The 22148-nt window shown below is 35.2% G+C and overlaps 1 protein-coding gene across 2 annotated transcripts; it reads left to right on the plus strand.

Annotated features, from left to right (window-relative positions):
- Nucleotides 1-7457: 7457 nt before the first annotated feature.
- LOC146140402 (synaptojanin-2-binding protein-like) lies at nt 7458-19613 on the plus strand. 2 transcript variants are annotated; one of them, XM_083391362.1, is made up of 5 exons: nt 7458-7590; nt 7732-7868; nt 10537-10650; nt 18651-18777; nt 19310-19613. In XM_083391362.1, exons 1-4 carry the CDS (start codon nt 7539-7541, stop codon nt 18765-18767), a joined length of 420 nt encoding a protein of 139 aa, XP_083247488.1. In that variant the 5' UTR covers nt 7458-7538; the 3' UTR covers nt 18768-18777; nt 19310-19613. The 2 variants fall into 2 exon arrangements, with proteins under 2 accessions (XP_083247488.1, XP_083247489.1); XM_083391363.1 differs by having other exon boundaries at nt 18651-18749.
- Nucleotides 19614-22148: the final 2535 nt, after the last annotated feature.

Below are 22148 nucleotides of genomic sequence, written 5' to 3' on the forward strand. Positions count from 1 at the left end.
TGTATATTGTGCTTGATTGGCAGAAATATTGTATGATGCGAGAGTTTTCCAGTTTTCCAACAACAAAAAACATAATTTCGGAGCTCGTTTTCTAGAATAAGTTAGCAAAGTCTTTATTCGGATAGAGTCGTTCTACTTTTAACGTTTTATTTTTATTATAAGGGTGAAATGCTATCGTACGCACGACTCTCTGCCTTTCTGGTATGTTTGGGTTATGAGAGAATATTCTCAGAATAAAAGGGTAGCTTTTGGCAAAAACAGTTTCGTCAACCTATAGTGACATAGTCTGTATATAAATCTATTTTATCGCAACTTGCACAAATACATCGCGTCTTTTAAATATGAAATATACAAGCCCTATTCAGATTACACCAAACCAGTGTTGTAATGACTTAACTTGAGCCACTGATGACTTGGACTGGAACTTGACTTGTTATTTATTCAAATAGACCTGACTTGGACTTCAGTTATTTTACAAATGACTTGACTTGGACTTCAGTTATTTTACAAATGACTTGATTGGGACTTCAGTCATTTTAAAATGACTTGTTTACAACACTGCACCAAACACCAGAAAAACAATTATTACAGATTTTTCGTTGTGTATGGATTTCTCGTGGGCAAATACTCTGCACTTTTACCATATTTGTAATATGGCCATTGTAACCAGGGGCGTATCCAAAAAATCAAAAAAAGTGGGGTCCCGAATTTCCAGCTCAGGGAATTTCCCTATTTCCGTCTATTGTTAATGAATAATGACGTCATAAACTAATGACGGGTATGACGTCATAAAATAGTGATTTGTAATGACGTCATAAAAAATAATCAGACACAACCAATTACACAAAGCGATCACGTGCGTCGAAATCGCTTAGTGTGCAATCGTTAACTTCAGGCGAAAAATTAAACCAAGGTGAAATATGAGTGATTGATTTTGGTAGAATCATGTTTAGATTATCAGCAGCGCATTTTCCTAAGTTCCATGTACGGGACCACCCTAAATTACATGCACATCTCTCACCACTTGCAATACTAAACGAAGATCGTTTTTCCGGGTGTTATTATGCCACGATTAGCACAAAATCTGAGCCGAGCAGTGTGCCGAATCAGCTAAAACACAAGCTGCGGTTGAGAGAAAATAAGTTGTGCCTATAGAGAAATAATTTGGCGGTAACAATTATTACATGAAAAGGCCCTTTTGAAAGTCACAGTCGAGAATCTGCTTCAGTTAAAAAAAATGCCGTTGTTTCACTAACATCAGATATTAGCGCGAACAGCGTGGGACATAAGCTGTGCCTAACTCGACGTTTTTAACGATAAAAAAGTAAGAAAGGCTTGACTTAGCGTTGTCGTTTGTCGAATCCACCCTTGCGAAGCAGCCAACCTGAACGAATAACAAAAGGCGAAAGAGGAAAAGTACCTGGGTTTACGGTCGACCGAACAGGAGACAAAAAACGGCGTTTGCGTTTGATTTTCGGTTTAACGCTTGACCTAATTACATTAAAAACATTGCCGCTTAGGACGGTGAGTAAAAACCCGAGAAAAACGACCAAAAAACGATAATGTCACTAACGTAAAGAGCCCCCCTCCTGGATACGCCACTGATTGTAACGTAAGTAACCGCCTTTAAACCAATAATTTTAACAAAATAAATACACAGTTTTTGTGCTACACTCTTTTTTCAATCTGTTGGGTTATCGATTTCACAAACTTTTGTTTAGCCAAAATCTTTTTGATATATGCCACTTTATCGAATAATATGCGCACTTTATTGCATGACCTTGCCTCTTTATATATTACCTCGACAATAAAGTGGCGACGAGTTCTTATTCCGAACTGTGTTTTATTCTGACGTTGGTGTTGTTCTTATCTCGGTCTTATGGCTGGAGTCCGTTATTAAATTTTGGCCAACAAACATGTTTTAAAAGCAAATATATTCATTCTCTTAAAATGGTTTAACGTCAATAAGGTTTACTACACTTTTGCCAACTTTACTCTGTAAATACATTTTTTTTTACTTTTTTTCACCATGCCTTTGGTCCGAGCAATTACTGTTAAAACAGAATATTATTCTGTTGTTTGGAGTAACATGCAAAAGTTTTTTATGTGCCTGCTACACTATACCTTTTAAATCGAAAGTTTGCCAATTAAAACCAAATAAACGCATTTCTCTGATTTTAGCTACATATTTGCACAAGGTTTCGCTCGAGAACAACAGGTGTTTGTAAGATTCATTGTTGTATGAATGAAAAGCAAGATTACTAGATTACTAAAGCCAAGCCAGATTACAAAAGCCAGTATGAGCAATAGAGAAGACCTCCTGACGCCCACAACCAAGAAGGACAACAACCGGACACCCTATGTACTAACATACAACCCACGGCTGCAACACGTGAGCCGCAAAATCGCGAACCTTTCCAATAACCGCACCGATATTTTCTTGAAAGTAATTTCTAAGTTTTTGGCAACCGCGTAACATGCACAACATAGTCGTCACAAGCAAATTTAAAGAAGAAAAACAAACATTTGGCACCCTGCCCTGCGGGAAAAGTCGTTATGAGCTGTGCTTAAATATCAATAAGAGTTCCACCATTAAAGGACCTAATGGCAGCAGCGTTGAAGTCGCGGAAATTACAACTGTGATACCACAAATGCGGTTTACGCAATTACATTTGTAAAATGTCCCCAAACAATCTATATTGAAGGAACTGGACCAACCATCAGAAAGCGCATGGGGCACAAAAGTTACACAAGAAATAGACATATGGACAAACCTGTTGGCGAACATTTTATGAAAACATTACACAGCATAAAAGACCTTCAAATTTGTTTTGGAGCCAGTCACGTCTTTACGAGCATGTGTCTGTGGATTGATTAAACTTCGTTATACTCATCGCCTTTTACTTGCGCTTGTGTTCTACTTCGTGCATTTTAATTGCTTTCATTTCTACTTTTACTATTTATGCTGCAAACGCGTGAAGAACTATCTACGTTCTGTGCTATCACTTTTAAGGGGAACACACAACAAAACGTCTAAAGCAACAAAACCTAAAGCAGAAAAATCTATAAACCCCTAATAAAGACCAACGACATAATAAACCCAAATACGCAGATTACTGCCCAGTACAGAATAAAATCGAAATCGTCTAAAAAAGACCTAAATCTGTCGAAATACGTCCTAAATTCATCGGAATAAGGCCTGAATGGCCTGAAACTGCAAGCCTCTCTTAGCCAACATGCAATCTGTTTTATTCATATAAAACAGGTAAAGCTCTTGCTTATATAGAAGTTTAGAAGATAAATCTACACGAAAAAGGCAACATAGACAGTATGATATTTACGTAACCAATAACTACATTATTTCAATATATTGCGTAGGCATAAGAGGTGATAAAGGCGAGGCAGCTCAGCGTTTTTTTTTGCTTCTCTCTGGCACACGGAAATAAATTCCTATCCTAATATGGCTTAAACCAGGGGTCGGCAACCATTTTTGCTCTGCGGACCGGTTTTACATCTTAAATTTGTCGCAGACCGGCCTTAAAAAAAACAAATGTTTAGTAAAGGAAATTTATTACAGTTTTTTTATGAACTAATACAAAAAGAGCGGAGATGTGGGCCAGTTGGTCAGTTTGGACGTTTTTGGATCTGCAGGTTTTATTTGCCACGTAAAATGGGATTTAAAAGTCTTAACATGAAATTTAATCTGTAATCATTCAACATACCACAACATTTAACTCAAAATATAACCAAAAAAGTTGTTTATTTTGCATGCAAAAAATGCTACTCAAGTGAACCATTCGTTTATGGGTTGGCTTGCAGTTTAATATATATTTCTATCAACAAAAGTATATTGGGGAATTACTATGTCCCTTTACTACTATCGAGTTAATAATTACATGGTGGTCTGTTAAGACGTTTAAGGCTATCACTAACTTTAAAGTTTAGAGATCCGTGGAAAAGATGTTAAGAAATTTGCATGCCTCTGTGATTTGTTTACTCGGTAGACTAACAATACTGCTGAATCAGTTAACCACCTGTCCCCATCGGGTTGTGAACCACTGGTCCCCATGGCGGCCATTGGCACCTGGCCTGAGTTCAAACTTAGACTAGCTTTTCAGGTGTACTATTTGCCACCACAACTAAAATGCAATAATATTTTTTCCTATTAAACAATGTTTCTAAAAGCATTTGCTTTAGTACAATATACAATTCTTCAGGAATTAAAATTTTTTTACTTGTTTGCCTCAAAAATCGTTTTACTGTCTCAAATCTTACACAAGTTTCCGCCTTCGCTGGTAGAGAAACGTAGCTGTCGACTAACAAAAGGACCGGCGACCCCCCGTCGTGTGCTCGCTTCCCCACGGGCGCGCGCGCGACAAATCGTAAACCGTTTAACGATGCCTTGCGTATTGTCGCAGGTTGTCTGAAGCCAACATCAACGACATGTTTTCCAATTCTTGCAGGCACTCCATTGGCGTATCTTTGTCACAAAGAAGCAACTTGATATTTGGCCCGTCGAGCACTTAACCCTATAACCAGCAACTGCTTCACTTCGTGTTGGCCTCCCTGCCAAAGGAAGAGCCCCGGTCTAAAATTAAAACCCTTGATGAACTTGTTACCAACGCGGCCCACTGGACGAACCACAATTGGAATATTGAGTGGCATTCGGTCAACAACCGACTTCGCAACTTTATTCCTGTGGCTGGACGCCATAGAAATGTCAATACCAAGATCTTCATAGGCTAGGCTTAGATGGATAGATAGAAAGATTTTATTTTTTTGGAACCGAAACAACTAGAACGCAGTACAAAGTTACAAAGAAAATTACAGTTGTTTGTTCCTGGATGCAGCGAAAGACCGCAAGGGTACATCGAGTCAACTGCACCCTGTAGGCCTACTGGTTAAGAATTGGTGTTGGGCGTTTTAGCTCATCAATGTGCAAAATGGATCTGGCCAAGTACGGAGACTGCGTTTGCAGTGCCGAAGAACAAACAGTAGATCACGTTATTAGGGATTTCCCAATCCTAAACGCACAGCTTGGGTACATGGTCTTCCAGGGGGGTTGACGCCTTGTGGGAAATCAAGGTAATCTGAACTGCTACTACACAGCTTAAGGCCGATCTATATTCATGGTTTGGCTGAAAACAAACGTTTGCAAATAAGCAGTTCGGCCAATGATGAATGGTTTGCTTGATTAAATAAACAAATGTTTTTCATGTGTAATTAAACGTTTTTATTTTTGGATAAAAAGCGCTAAGATTAAAAAGAATTAGTTACGAAACTTTTGCATGGGAAGAACTTATAAGATAAAATTTGGCACGCAGTCATGTTTGAGTTGGACACCCCTGGGTTACAGGATAATTTCCAACCCCCTACCCCCTAATTAACTAGGTATTTTTTTTAAAACTAATGTATTTAAAAAAATAATTAAGTGCTGTGCTACTGTTTATATCTTTAAAGTATTTTGTTATATTAGTCATTAATCTTTAGGCTACCTTGAATTCATAAATTGTAACTTTTAGAGTTTAGAGTTAGACTTTTAGAGTGTGTGTTACCGTGTCTTTCTAATATATTTACTATGTGGTAAACAGCCAAAAAATATTTCAGCAAAAACTATTTCAATGAAATGCAAATGATGATGGTATTACTGTTTTACTAAATTTCTACAGTATAGTATTGCTGTTTCACTCATATATGGATTCCCAAGGGTGGTACTAAATACCGAATGGGGCGCTCGTCTAGAATCCTACCACAACGAACATTATTTGGGTTTGGGTGAGTCCAGTAATAGTGTTAAACAATATTACTTGACCTACCCACACCCTAACCCACATATTATGCATTGCTTAATAATCATTTCAACGTTGTGGCTAGAATCCTACCACAGCCCACATTAATTGAGGTGGGTGCGGGGTTAGCATTTGGGTTAGGTTAGGGTGGGTCAAGTATTATTTTATTCATTATTTAATAGTAATACTTGAAACTCTCACTCTAACCCAAATATTGTTATCGGGTGGGTTGAGTATTATTATTAGTATATTTAATCTCCCATATTAATTTCGGATAATACTAATTTACGGAATAATGAATGGTCGGAACGCTCACTAATTGAAGTGTTACCCTGTTAAAACAATTAGTAAACCAATGCACAATATTTGAGTTAGGGTGGGGGTTAGCATTTGGGTGAAGGTGGGTCAAGTGTTATTATATTTAATAATAATAATGTGAGCGTTCCGACCATTCATCATTCCGTAAATTAGTGTTACCCATTAATTTCTCCCCCCCCTCGACCCCTATCTCCTGAACTTTTGTTCCTTTATTAAAAAAAAGTGGTAGGATCCTAGACCAGCGCCAAAACGTGCTTAAATTTATTTGTTAAGTTACTTGCCGTAACAGCAACTGGGCGCTGGTCTAGAATCCTACCACAATGCGCATTATTTGGGTTAGGTTGCGGGTTAGCATTTGGGTTAAGGTGGGTAAAGTATTATTATTAAATAAAGAATATAATAATACTTGACACACCCAAACACTAACCTGCAACCTAACTCAATTTTGTGCGTTGATTTCATAACTGTGGTAGGATTCTAGATCAGTGCCCCAAATTAGAATTTGCAATTAACTAATTCAGGTTCATTTCATTCCGACAGTTCATTCTGTTCCTGCAGCTTCGTTCATTTCATTCCGACAGTTCATTGTGTTCATACAGCTTCGTTCATTCTATTCCGACGGTTCATTCCGTTCCGACCATTCATCAAATTAGTTTCGGCCCTATTCATTCCATTCCGACCATTCCGTAAATTATTGAGCGTTCCGACCATTCATCATTCCGTAAATTAGATGTTTCCCCCAATTGGCACCCTAACCAAAATATTTTGTGTTCATTTAATAACTTTGGTAGGATTCTAGCCATGCACCACCACAATGTGCGTTAAACAATTAGTTTTGTTGTAGTAATCTAGACCAGAACAAACGTTTGTTACTAAAAAGACAATTAATTACTTCAAAAGCAAAGAAAAAACTGTTATAGCAGGATCTCTCAAATAACTAATTCGTTGATGTCTGCAAGTAAATTTATGTTTTTTTTTAGTCTTATACACTTTTAATTTATAGTAACATTATAGTACAGGAGAGCTATGTGGGAACCTTTGGGGCTATTTTAATTTGATATGTAATAAAAACAAAAAATACAAAATAAAAAGGTGCCGTCTACAAATTATGCTTTACGCGTAAAATTAGGGTTAGCGTTTGGGTGTGGCTGGGTCAAGTATTATTATATTTGATAACAAAACCCAAACGTTTGCGTTACTTTCTACATATCAAAACGAAAGTACCCCAAAAGTTTTGCACATTTGCTTAAGCGGTTTTACTATGAAAGTGTGTCTTTGTCAGCAGTTTAAACTACAACTAAGAGGATTTATCTTTTGAAAGGCTATATTTTCCATCTGAAGGGAGATGATATCTAAATATGTATTTACAGTACTTTTTATTAATCCGATGTTCTTTTTCATTTTCTTTGTTTAATTAGTCTGGTTGTAGATATGGATCAAAAAATGGTTACCCAAAAGTTTACCCTTCACCGTGGCCCAAATGGTAAGATTTTAATATGAGGAAATTCCCCCAATTAAATTTAAATTCAACTAGTTAAGTTTACATTTGCAGCTTACATAGTAGTGTGGTAATTTTATTTGTCCTAATTTAAACCGAATTAAAGCTTTGTGAACCTTTGGTTAGGTCTTGGTTTCAATATTCGAGGGGGTATTGATGCTCCACATCTTCCCAATGATAAAGGAATATTTGTGACGAAAGTGCGAGACAATGGATCCGCAGCTGAAGATGGTCGATTAAAGGAAGGGGACAAACTATTGGAAGTTGGTTTTATTTTTCAATTGGTGTGACAGTTTTCTTAAAGGTTTGCTATCACATGCACTACAACTATTTAAGATAAAAAAACAAAATCCAAACCTCTTGACTTCCAAGCTTTATTACTATATGCCTCATAAATCTTTTGCTGTCTAAAACACTTCTTTATTTAATTGCAAGTAAAAAAAGTTGATTAAACATATAAACAATAATTTAAACTATTGATTAATCCTTTAAATGGACTTAGAGATTTATAGACATTGACCTAAACAAAGTAATAATCATTTATTTTATTGTTACAGTAAGTCATAGTGCTGCCGGTATATCATAAACCCTCTAATTGTAACTTTTTACTTTTTTTAAGTTGTAATTTGCTCCAAAAAAGAATCAAATGTCTCTAAAACTGCTTGCAGTAAGAAAATCATATACTCATAAGAATAAAAAAAATTAAAAACAGACAGTTAAAGAGAGACCATCTTGCTACTGATAAGTAGCCCAAGCCATATTAATGTAGCGGGTGAACTTTTTGCTTAGTAAAATAACTATTTCCTAACCCACAAGAACTTTGATTTGCTTTGATTTGCTTTTGGTGACAAGCATTTTTTGCATAAATCCTCCGTTTTTTTTGGTTGTGCCCCGAAACTTTAATGATGTTTTCGTCAAAGGAATGTATCAACCTTGCCATGTTTAGGCGATAAACAAGATTATGAAGAAGTAAAAGACTCAAAATAAAGTTGCGCCGCCGTCGCAAAAATTTTTGTGACACAAAGATATACATATGGGGTATGGTGAAGTACAGCCTGGGGGACTGTGGGTGCACATGTCTGCTTTTCTTACTCTAACACCATTATATAGATTAGTTGTTTTGGGGCTAACTCATGTGCACACATGCAGCTTAAAACCTGACTAGAAAGCTAGAATTTTTTTTTGAACTGGGAGAAATTTTTAATCAAAAAATAACGGTGTGTAATATCCAAGTTAATAGAAATTGTTTGAAATTAGAGTCACAATGTGAAGTGCACCATGCAGACTTGGACAACTAGATTTATTTAAGCTTTTTAAAATTAGATTAGAATTAAAATTAGAGCATTTCAGTTTTTCCAAATTAGATTAGGATTAGAATTAGATCATTTGAGTTTTCTCAAATTAGATTAGAATTAGAATTACCGAATTCTTAAAAAAACGAATTTGAACTAGAATTTAAACTAAAATTATATTTTAATATTCACAATCAATCACATTTAAATCTAGAAGTATTTCAATAGGAATGTGCAATGTGCATGTCAATTATTTGTGTGCTAATTTTTAAGCATTTTAGCATAGCATATGATTTTTAATCCATGAAAATTACGTTTCAACCAAAGAGTTTGAATTCAAATTCTTTGTTTTCACTAAGAGACTAAAAATGTCGTTGGACAAAGTAGCATATTTGGTAAAATCCGAATTAGATTAGAATTAGAATTAGAGCACACAAGCAATTCACAAATTAGATTAGAATTAGAATTAGTCGCATTTTGCTCTATCATTGAATTAGAAAACTAGAATTATCTAGTTGTCCAAGTCTGGCACCATGCCATAGTGTGCATAATATCTACTGGCTGAATAGATATGCTTCAGAGACACAGTTGTAGCTAAACAAGGCCGAAGTCCGCACGAAGCTCGAAATTTTTTTGAGTTTAGGTAATTAAAATTTCAGCCAAAAATATAGTTTAAGTCTTAGATGAAACAGCATGGCCAAGTACACCCTTATTATGTCCATGCGAATGTCATACCTGTCTATTTAACAGGAATGGCGACAATCGGGATTGCTTTTTTAACGCAATAAGAAGTATTTTCCAAATCAAGTAAATCTGCAAATACACAACAGTTTTATGAAATTTAGTACTTTTTAAACTAATAAACAATCTATATGCCAAACACTGGCTGTTCCCTGCTAAACAGCAAGCTTCATTTTTTCAGAATGGCACAAAAAAAGTATTTTCTGCCAATTTTAGTGCAAAATGTTCCTATATATTCAGCATTTAAAAAACTATTGGATTGAATATGTGTAGAACAAGCACACGTTTGTTTGGAAAATCAATCTTTCAAAAAAAAAATTAAAATTTTTTTTATTTATTCTTTTTTTTTCATTTTTTTTTGGACCAATTTCTTTGGTTTTCTGTCTGATTCTTCGGACGACATAGTCGCCAAGTCACCAGCTTTCTGCCATACTGGATTTGTTCATCTAAAATTTAGATTCTCAATAAAAGCGTAGCACTATTTATCATGTGGGATGCATTTGCTCACCTGTTGTAGTTGCTGAAAAGTATATTATAAGTGTTTAAATGAAATGATAGGCCTATAGGCGTTAAAATTAAACAGAATTTGATCTGGATACTAAATTAAGACCTTCTGTAGTTCTGGATTGAAAAAACAATTTTTGCTTTGGACTTGTCCTAAGCGAATTGCACTTGCATTGGCGAGCAAAATCTCAACCCTGTACATTGTATAATCGCTTAACTTATGTTTAAGAATATTGAATTTTTTATACTGTTTCTACACATGTTATAAAAAAGCTCAAAGATTCTGTATTTATTATCCTGCATGTACAGTACAGTCTGGCTTACTGTCACAAGTACACAGAAATAAAAAAAAATTGGCATAATCAAAAATGAAAACATTATTTTATTTCTCCAGATTAACAACCATTCACTTCTTAATATAACCCACTCTGAAGCAGTTGAGCTATTTATAAATGCTGGTGAAGAGGTCACAGTAGAAGTATGGCATGGTGCTCAAAAACATCTCATTGTAAGTAATTGCATGTACTGTATAGAACTGCCTAGTGAGAAATTGTATGCTTAAGACAAAATGCCAATTGTTATTCTTGCTAGTTAATAATTTGTTTATATTTTTATGCTGTAAGCAGTGTTTTCAAACGAAGCGTCCTGAGGGAATTAAAGAGGTACTGCAAGTATTTTCTTTATTTGGGGGCACCAAAGACACTAATTGGGAATGTTAATCAAGCATTTATCTTATTATAAATTTTACTGTGTAAAACATACCACTAACTACAGTTTTTTAGTTGTATCAGTATAAGACCAAGGTCTTGTACTTTTAAAAACATATTTTTTTAACTGTCAAGAGCCACACAACAAATTGGCGATGACTTAGAGAAGTGGATAGTGGCCACCAGTGTTTCCGCTAAGCGCATGCAGAATTTTGGGCACTTGCGCACATTTTTTCACGGAAGTGCGCAAGCAAAAATAAAATTAAAAGTTGTTTTTTTTACTAAAATTCTACCTCCAGTCGTCTCCTCAATCCCAGATTATCGCTATTTTGCAAAGATGATTACAAATAATACCTTAGGTACCCCATTTTTACTTCAAGAAAATTTCAAAAAAGTGCCCAACTTAGTTTTATTTGAGCTACGTACGACCAAAAAAGTGCCCAAATTAGTTTTTTGAGGTATAGGTACAACCAAAAAAGTGTCCAAATTAGTTTTTTATGCGCAAAGTACGACCAAAAATGCCCAATTTACTTTTATTTGAGCTACTGATGACCAAAAAAGTGCCCAAATTAGTTTTATCCAAGCTATGTACGAAACAAAAAGTGCCCAAATTAGTTTTATTTCAGCTACGGACGACCAAAAAAGTGCCCAAATTCGTTTTGTTTGAGCTAAGTACGACCAAAAAAGTTCCCAATTTAGCTTTATCCGAGGTATATACATGCAGACAAAAAAGTGCCCAAATTAGTTTTATTCAAGCTATGTACAAAACAAAAAGTGCCCAAATTAGTTTTGTTTGAACTAAGTACGACCAGAAAAGTGCCCAAATTAGTTTTGTTTGAACTAAGTACGACCAAAAAAGTGCCCAAATTAGTTTTATCCGAGCTATTTACGAAACAAAAAGTGCCTGAATTAGTTTTATTTGAGCTACGGACGACCAAAAAAGTGCCCAAATTTGTTTTATTCAAGCTACCTACGAAACAAAAAGTGCCCAAATTCTCTTTAGTTAAGCTACGTACGACCAAAAATGTGCCCAAATTAGTTTTATCCAAGCTACGTACGGAACAAAAAGTGTCAAAATTTGTTTTATTTGAGATATACATGAGAAAAAATTGTTTCTTAACTAGAGGAGGCGCTCCCCCCTAAATAGAGCGATGGCAAGTTCTCAGGGCGTCGCAAGTACTGCTATAAATATTTTATATTTTGTGCAATAATTTTTATGGTATCATGTTACGTCTGGTGTGATTTCTGCCGATATTCGATGCCCTATGATTTAGACACGTGTGTGTAGTTTTATCTGATCCGTCAGAAATTAGTGCAGTTTTAAGTAAAAAGGTCTGACAATCAGGGCATCAAAGAACAGGAGAGTCTGTCTTTTAAACCTTGAGGTTGCGGCAATGCACGAATTGGACCTTTAGGTTAGCTCCCGGCATAGATAAATAAAGTATTTGCTTAAAATTCACAAGAGATAAAAAAATCTGAAATAGAATTAATAATACCTAACCCACTTGAACCCAAACGTTAACTTTATGTGTTATAGAATAGTACTTGCTTTATAAAAAAACCTCGCGTTGTAATAGCTTTAAACTTTTTCAAACAAAATTATTCCAATTATCTGTGATATGCTTTTATTTGCAAAAAACAACTTTTCATGCTGTTTTTTAAAGCTTAAAAGTTTAGGACTGTCTGAAGATAAAACTTTTAGGCTCACTGTTTTGGTAAAACAGTGTACAATGCAAATTAAAATATAACAAAAAAAGCAGTGTTGCGTGTTGTGTCAACTAAAGGAGTAGCTTGAATTTATGTCAATATATACACAGAAAGGGCGCGAGGACGAAATCTTATTTTAATTAAAGTTATCAACTTAATAAAAATGCGTAAAGCATTTGAAAGTTGAAAATGCTTACTGTGAAATCACTACGCGCGATAATTACCTTGGCTTAGCCATTGGACAGTAACACCGCGCTACGCTTAACCAGGGGCGTATCCAGAAATTCAAAAAGGGGGGGGGGGTTACGAATTTTCAACTTAGGGAATTCCATGTTGGTTTTTCGTCTGACGTTAATGACGTCATAAAATAGTGACGGATAGGACGTCACAAAATAGCGATGGTAATGACGTCATAAACAAGAAAAAAAATCATCCGAAACGAACATTTAGACGGAAAGCGAACACGTGCGTAATCGACAATCGTACCAGGCGCCAGCTGCGAAACCGCTTAGTGTGCAATCGTTAACTTCAGGAGAAAAACTAAACGAATACCGTTAAATATGTATGATTGATTTTGGTAGATCCATGTACGGGACTAGGCTATATTACAAGCACGTCTTTCGCCATCTGCAATACTAAACGGAGATCGTTTTTCCCGGGTGTTTTTTTCGATTAGCGCGACATATTAAACTATTTCGAAAAAAAACGGTCTAACGTTAATAGTTAGGTAATTGAGTTCAGAGTTTGATAACCGTTTTAAGTTTGGGGTCACCTGGCGAGCGAAGCGAGCGCGATTTTTTTTTGGTATAACGGCGTTTCTTTTAAATTTCTTGCAAATTTTTATTACATTGCCGAAAATGTTAAAAAATATATGTCAAATATTTTTGAATACGTTTTCGGTTTGTCCGCGACGCAATTGGCAGCTTTCCACGGCGCAACGGTAAAGAAGCGTTGATCTAGTTCAAAATGCAGCATCAAAACGTCAACAAATGGGACGTAGTAAGATCACACGAAAAATTTTCGCACTTGCGTAGTTAAAATAGTCAAAAAGTATTTGAAATGAACTTGTGTATAGTTTGTCAAAGAGGCGACGGGCCCGATACAGGAGGTTGCCGACCCCAGTCTTACACCAACATATGATATTAACGCAGATAACAAAAAGCGAGAAACATCAGCACCGTCTAACTCGACGTTTTCAGAGAGAAAAAAGCGGAAACCGCTTGGTTTATATTATTAATTGTCGAACACACACTTGCTGATTAGCCCACCCGAACGAATAAGGAAAGGTGAAAGAGAAAAACTATCTAGCGTTTACGGTCGACCAAACAAAAGACGAAAAACGGCGTTTTCCTTTTGATTTTGGTTTCGCATTAGCTCAAGACGCATGACCCAATTACATTTAAAAACACGCAGCTTCGGACGGTGAGTAAAACTCCGACAAAAACGAACAAAAAACGATAATGTCACTTACGAAAAGGGGGGGGGGGGGTCCGAGGCTATTGTGATTGCTTCTTTGAATCAATATAGGTATACTTGAGTGCTACCAATCAAAGTAAAACTGCAAACACCAACAATTTAATAATCTTTGGAGCATAATGGTTGGAGGTTGTAGTAAGACGTAATAAAAATATCAAAGCCCATACAGAAGTAGGTATCATTTTGAACGTTTCGAATAACTCTTTATTCATTTTCAACATAGAGAGAAGTCACTGATGGTAAGTGTATATATAGTGCTAAGACAGACATCAGAAAGAAGGAAACGTGGATAGATACATAATCTAAACCGGGTGTGCGGCGATTAGAAGGTAGGTCGCCGATAGCAGATAAGGCCATCCACGTGATCAGATGTTGAAAAGATAGAGTGGTATAGAAGCTTGGTCTGCGTTAATTTCCGGGTTGTGCCGTGTTATTTCTACGGTTTCCTTAATCAAAAGACGACGCCAACACCGACTTGTCGCAAGAATCTTGGGGTTTTTTTTAAATCGATTTTGTGACCAGGATTTTGATGCAAATGTCTTGCCACGTCTGTGTCCTGCGTGGACCGTGATGAAGGGTCGTGGTTGTCCATACGCACTTGTAGGTTACGCTTGGTTTGTCCAATATAAGTAGATCCGCACGAACATTGCACTTTGTATATAACTCCTGAACGACGTAACACATGCTGGTGGTCCTTGTATATAAAAAACGAACTGATAGGTGTGGTTTTGTGGCTGAAAATAAATTTGACTTTATTTTCGGTGTTGCGCGCTACGAAGGTAGTAAGTTCTTTGCATATATTCATCGATGTTTTTCCAATAAACGGGAGCTTCATTGTGATGGTATACAACATTTTGTTTTCTTCATGTTCTACCGTTTTGTTTTGCACGTCCTTGTGTTTTTGGTCAAGAAACCTGTAAATGGCAGTATCAATAAACTGCTTGGGGTAACCATTCATCATCAACATTTTAGAAATGTTGCGGAATTCGTGGTGCATTCCCATGTAAGTGTTACAAATTCTGTAAGCCCGGTGTAATAGACTATTTATCAGGTTGCGCTTGTATTTAAATGGAACAAAACTTGACCATCTTGTTAGGAGGCCTGTATGGGTAGGCTTGCGATATACGTGAGTGCTGTGTCCATTAGGCATTTTCTTAACCAGTACATCCAGAAAGGGCAGATTATTTTCCTTTTCCCACTCACAGGTAAACTGGATATTTGGATGGATGCCATTTAGAGTGCAGAGAAAAGCCTCAATTTCATCACTGTTGTAGAATACGGCAAAAATGTCATCTACATAGCGGCATAAAAGATGGGGTTGTGCTGGGTTTTCCGCGGTTTGATCAATTAACCAGTTCATGAAAACATCAGCAAGCAGAGGGGCGATCGGGGAAGCAAAAAATTTTTGCCTGAATTGAAATGTGGTGTCATTGCAGGTCCAATTTAACATTTTCTTGAACTCAGATTTCTTAAGTCCATGAAACAGCTTAACACCTTCCTTGTATAAGTTGTTGAGAATAAGGTTGGTGGTAAATTCAACTGGAATGTTAGTGAACAGGCTTTTTACATCGTAACATACCATGACCTTGTCATACAGTTGTGTGTGGTTAACACGGTTCACGAAATCAAAGGTATCTTTTATATTGGTGGGATGTGCGCGCAGTGGTTGTAGAACTTCACACAGCCATTCGGCACAGTCATAGCAGAAACATCCACGCGAGTCTAGAATAGGTCCAAGTGGTGTGTTGACCTTATGTACTTTAGGAACGCCTTACAATGTAGGGGTACGGGCAGCTGTTGGTCTGATTCTGGCGTACACATCATCTTCCAGTTTATCATTCTTGTGTAAACGATAAAGAAACCCTTGAAAACGACTAAGCTTGGAGAGATTGTTGTCTTCCTGGGTGGTGACAAACTTGCTTGAGTCGTTTAAAACGGAATAAACCTTCTCTTCGTAATCCTGGCTGTCGAGAATAACAACACGATTTCCTTTGTCTGGCTTGCAGATGGTGATGGTCTTGTCCAGACTGAGGTTATGAAGGGCCGTACGTTGTTCATCGGTGATGTCCATCTTAGTGTGATGCCTTTCATGGAAGAAGGAAGATTTATATTTGCTATATAAATTCATCAGCATACATTTGCAGTCGATTTTCTTAGCAAATCCAAGCATCGGCCTTAATTGCTGGTAAAAGTTCTCAAATTCCGTTTGTACATGGGTGTAATTGAATTTAGTAGGAAAAATACCAAAATTCAATCCTTTATTAAGTACCGTTTTTTCCACAGACGATAAGTTCTTCTTGGATAGATTAATTATGACTGCAGGCTGTGTGTCATCAAAATTTGTGGCAAGTCCAAGATTTTTTAGTTTCTTGTTGTGAATTGTTCAATCAATAATCAAAATTTAGTACTTTTTAAGAAATAAACCGTCTGTTTTTCGATAATTTGTTGGTATGCAACAAGATCATAGAACCTCGAGGTGGTACGCGGTGAAAAAAAGGCTGAGAACCACTGGTTTAGATGTTATGAGATAAATAATTGCACATTAGGTAAAAATTTGTCAAAATTAATTCAAGTCAAAAACAATTTAAAATGCACATAAATAATTTACAAAATTATAAAAAACTATTATCAGCTTTTTTATAATTGACGTTATGTTAAAATTTTATTAAAAAAAGTTTTTTTTTGAGTTATATTTAACAGCATTTTAACTGTGTTATATATACGCGAGCTTCCAGAATTAACCACCCTGTCCAAGTTTTATTGCATTAGGCTCAGCTTCGTTTTTGCATTATACAGTTGTTTATTTCTGATTTGGACAAATGTATTAAACAATATTTGCTGTCTGTTTTCTCTTGACAGCATTTCCTAAAATAACCAGCGTCTTTGTTTTCTTCGTCAATTTATAGTTATTTGACTTTTTGAAATAACAAAAATATCAACTAAGGATTTCAATAATTTTGCATAAACCTGAAAAAATAGCTGATTTGTGTTCGACCGATAGTCAGTAAAATATGAAAAACGTGTTGTTGACGACGCCAAGACCCTAATGCTGTTTTTTAAAATAATCAATATATTTATAATAGGTCAAAATTTTGTCAAAAAACTATATTTTTAGGGTTTTTAGGACAAAAAATAAGCCCTACTAATGATGCTTTATTAGCGAATTATATTTATCTCTTACCATCCAAACATTCTTTATTATCATTGATGTGCAACCGGAATCATTTGTTTTTCACCATTCGTATTTTATTATTCAAAAGAAAATACTGATTCTTGCTGATTTGAGTGAAAAAGAACTTGGGCATTCAATCCTTGTTAAATTCGTGACACTCCTTCTCAAACTAACGTTCCTAGGCAAATCCATGGGAAAATGTTTCTTGTAAATTATAAATATAATTTCAACCCAAAACAAAGAATCTAAAAACAAAAAGAAATCAAAACAATCGCTATAAATCAGGGATTCCCAACCTTTTTACGATCTCGTACCACTTGGACGCTGTGTAGTGCCACTCGTACCACTTCTTGCAGAACAACTAATTTTATCATAGAACTAGCATTTTGCAGTAGTTGATATCTATCAAGAGCAATCGTTTGACATAACTAACGGCCACTGTCCCACAGCATTTTACAGCTTTTCAAAGCAACTGTGCTTCTTGTTGACAATTGACTTGACTTGTGTTTTGAAGATTGCAATGATACGAAACAGCCGGGATATATAGTTACATAACAATCAATAGGCTTCAGGAGATTTTTGCAAACAAAACCAGATAAACAAAATACAAAGTTGTGTTGTAAATGCAGGTTTTTGTGAAAAAAAGAAGCTACTCGCGTACCACCTGAAAACCATTGGCGTACCACTAGTGGCCACTAGCGTACCACTAGTGGTACGAGTACCAGAGGTTGGGAACCCCTGCTATAAATTGATGTAGTAAGCAAGTAGTGGGGATTGTGGCAGAATGTGGCCGCAGGCCAACACAAAGCAAGAAAAGGTAGTATAAACATGATAGATTGTCGGGTATTTTCAGAAGTCCTTCACCCCTGGCCTTTACTAAGTTCAGAAACCATTATAACGATAGGTTTTTTAAAGAGCCTTAGGTTAGTGCAAGTTGGTTTTGTTTAAAGAAATTAGCGATTAATATGCAGGTCAGGTTATATATCAGTGTTAACCTCTAAATTCCAAAATTAGATAACTTATTTGGGGTTGGTACAACAAAAGATGAAATAGTTTGGCCATAGGTTGTGCACACCCCCCTCTATAAACAATACTATTGTTAAACACTGCTGCACATTGCCATGTAAAAAATCTATGTCCAAAAGATTAAGACTTGTTTCTGTTTTTTACTTCCATTGCACAAATGAGATTGGGGTTGGTACAACAAAAGATGAAATAGTTAGGCCATAGGTCACCCACTTCCTCCTCTAAAAACATTATTATTGTTAAACACTGCTGCACATTGCCATGTAAAAAAATCTTATGTGCAAAAGATTAAGACTTGGTTTCTGTTTTTTACTTACTTTGCACAAATGAGATACTGCAGGATAAGAAACAAAAATCACAACAATATTGTTTTGAAACCATAAAATACTACTACTTCATTTGTTTTGTTTTATTTTTAAGGAGAAATATTCTGATGAGCACAAGCCCAAGGGCTCCTCAAGCAAGATTATCTTTGTTGGAATTGGTTTTATTCTCATTGCTGCAGTTGCCTATTATTATGTAAAGAAAAGACGTTAATTTTAAACATGTAATTCCACTTACAAATAATTTCTTTCAACTAATTTATAATAATTTTTACAATGTTTTGTTTCTTATTCTTTTAAACAGTTATTAAGTACCTATTGTTTTTTTGATTTATTGTTTATCATAAAAAAATGAAGTAAAATATATTGTGGTGTTAAAAATATTGTATAGAATTGAAAAAAGTACTTTCCTTGTGTATTTAATGCCTTTAAAGACACACCAATGTTGTGCAAAGTTAATTGATTTAGACTTAAAATTTATGCCGTTGGTTTAACTACAATGATGTTATTTTTATTAGGCTAATATTTTAACCAATTCTTTCCCAACTTAACTTATTGTACACTAAATATATCTTATCTTATTTGACAAAGTGTGAAACTAAACTGTAATTTTTTATGAACAGGATGCTATGAGCAATGTGTATGTAGTGTTATTTTTAACTGTTTATTTTTATTGTTGCTCTACTGGCTTGTCATATAAATATATGTATCGCCTTTTAATTCTGATTTATTGACAAAAATTCAATTGTTTTTCAGAGGCACTTTTAATCACATGCTATAGCAAGCTGAGGAAGTCAGAACATGGGCCGCCTAATTTACCGCAATCCAACATCTTCACTATATAAGGGAATTATTTCTTCCTAATTGTTATTTTTAATATCGTTTACAAAGAAGGCAGAGCAATGGATTTCAACATAGTTATAAAGTAATATATTCTTTCCATTTAAACTATAAACAAGCGCTTTAGTTGTTACTTTTGGTTTCTATAATTAAAATATTTACATTGTGGAATCTTAATTATGATTTTGTTTTGCGTTTAATAAATTTGTGTGTACTTGTATATGGTTTTTAATCATAGCACATTATTTTTTCAGTTTACAATAATGTTAGAAGTTGTCTTTGTTGAATACAGAAACAAATTTATCTTGTGTTTTTGGCACAAAAGTTAACTTTTAGGTTTAAAGCTTAAGTCATGTATACCAGTTTGACGGTTTAAAAACGACGTTGCGCAACCGTTTTGATATTAAAGCACATATTATTTATCATTGTCTTATTCGGCCCACATTTGTTTTAGTCATGCTTTTTCGTTAGTTCTTACATTTGTACAAGTGACATGAACAATTTATACTGATATAGTCATAATCACGATTCCTAAAGCTCGTTGCGCGACCTCCACTTACTGCCGCATGTTACGAACAATTAAATTTATTTTTTATTTTAAAACAAGACGATATCTATATCCTATTTTTCACTTTGTCTGTGAAATAATTGGAAACGAGTATTTCTCAACTGATTTGTGTAATGTAGGATCTATATATCAACCAAAAAAGTTCCAGGAAAAAGCCGCAATTTTGGATTATTACACTCATTCCATGTCAGTTCACCAAATATATTCTCTGTTATATGACTTCTAGTAAGGCGAAGTTGTAAATTAGTGGTCGACAAACTTTTTTTGCGCGGCCTAAAGTGCCGGCACTCTTTGTAAAGCCCGGGCTCTACGAAAAAAGTTGCTGATCCAGGATATTTGCTTTGAGTTGGAGGCATTAGAATTGCAACGTTATGTCACAAATAAGGCAATTATTTTTTGACCTAAAAAATGATTTTGGTTTGGCCCACGACTAGAAAAAGGTTGCCGACCCCTGGTTTAAAAAGTGTACACGCTGTACAGGTGCGCTCTGACGCAAAAAAGTTGACAAAGGTTGCATTAAATAAGGGTGATTAACTTGCCAATTTCAACCAAATAAACGCATACTTTCGCGCTTCGCGCGATTAAACCACGTTTTTCGTATACATAAATAGCTGTTTTTCAAGTTTTTATTTTATTTTATAACGTTATTCCTGAAAGCTTGGATTTCACCCCTGGAATCCTGGATCTGCCCCTAGTTTTTTTAGCGTGCTTATTTTTTTCGAGTAGCGTGCAATTATTTTTTGGTCTGAGCTGATGGTAACCCTGATTATAGCCTGCTACAGTTAAAAAGTCGTTGAATATAAATCAAAACAAAATTTTTTTGGATAAAATTAAACGACGAAATAAAAAAAATGAAGATAATTTCAAAAAGCTGACTATAGTTTTTCTTTTTTTTTTCTAAACTATTTATTTGCATTTTCATTTGATTCTGACTTAAAATAATTTTGACAAAATTTTACCTAACGTGTAAAAAAAGTCAAAAAAAAAATTTAAGTAAAAAAAAAATTGCCCTAGTCATACAGCAATTGTTCTTAGGAACACCTGTTGTTCTTGAACGAACTCGTGCGCAAATATGAAGCTTAAATCCAGTTTAATTGCGCGAATCGCAAAAAAGGGTTTATTTGTTTTGCATTGGCAAAACTTTAGTTAAAAGGTTTCGAATGTTGCTCAAAATAACGACATTTATAGTATAATTTAACAGAATTGGACTGTAAAGTTGTAAGTCTTACGACGAAAAAAACCCATAGAATATCGCCTTTGGGCTGAATGATATAAGTAAAACTGATTAAAGTACATACAATTCTTACATTCTTACAAAAAAATTTATAGAGTTCGCAAAATATTACATTTATAGCAACGTATTCCTAAAAATTTTTCATTTGGCACCAATTCACCTATTCAGACACCGTTCAACAACCCTAATTGAGAATAAATTGTTGTTATCTAGGTGAAAGCAAAACAGCTTGTTACAATCTGTTTAACTTCACAAATAGTTTTTGCAAGATATCGCGTTTATTGCAGCGGTTTAAAAACTAAGCAAATTTACTTTTCAAACGGAATTTTATTTCGTTGGACGCAGTATGGTGTCGGCATTACGTATTTTCTTGAAATTTGCGCACATTAAACATTTGCTGCTTTTACGTTTTGTTAATGATTTCCGATTGATATAACATATGTCACGAATTTCCGTTACGTAAAATATGTAATGGGACTTTTGTGTGTTTAGTCGTTTTATTTGTACAAAACACACAAAATTACAATTTGGTTTGGTGTTAAATACCCCATTTTTTAAATTATCGGCTATAATATACGAGCAAGCTTATGTAAGACTGGTACCACGCGAATTATTGTTTAAATGGTCACAGCGCGATTGTGCCTTTCTACTTAATGACCTATTTTAAACGCAACATTGGTTTTTAGGTTATACTGTTAATGCCGCTTTCACATAGGCTGCAAGGTATTACTCTGATTGAAAGAAGGCCTATTAATTTACCCGATTTAAGACACGCAGTTAGCGTCCAACAAAATAGGGATAGCGACGACCAGCGTTTTTGCTTTTACAATGTAGGCCTAACGCATTTTAATCATGGCTGTGAAGAACAAAAACACATCACATAATAACTTAAGGATCTTTTAAGTAACGAAAACCTTTGACATATATTGATAGGGAACCACTCTCAAACGTAA

The sequence above is a fragment of the Ascidiella aspersa genome, chromosome 6 (genome assembly GCF_963924565.1).
Source record: "Ascidiella aspersa chromosome 6, kaAscAspe10.2, whole genome shotgun sequence".
NCBI lineage: Eukaryota > Metazoa > Chordata > Ascidiacea > Phlebobranchia > Ascidiidae > Ascidiella > Ascidiella aspersa.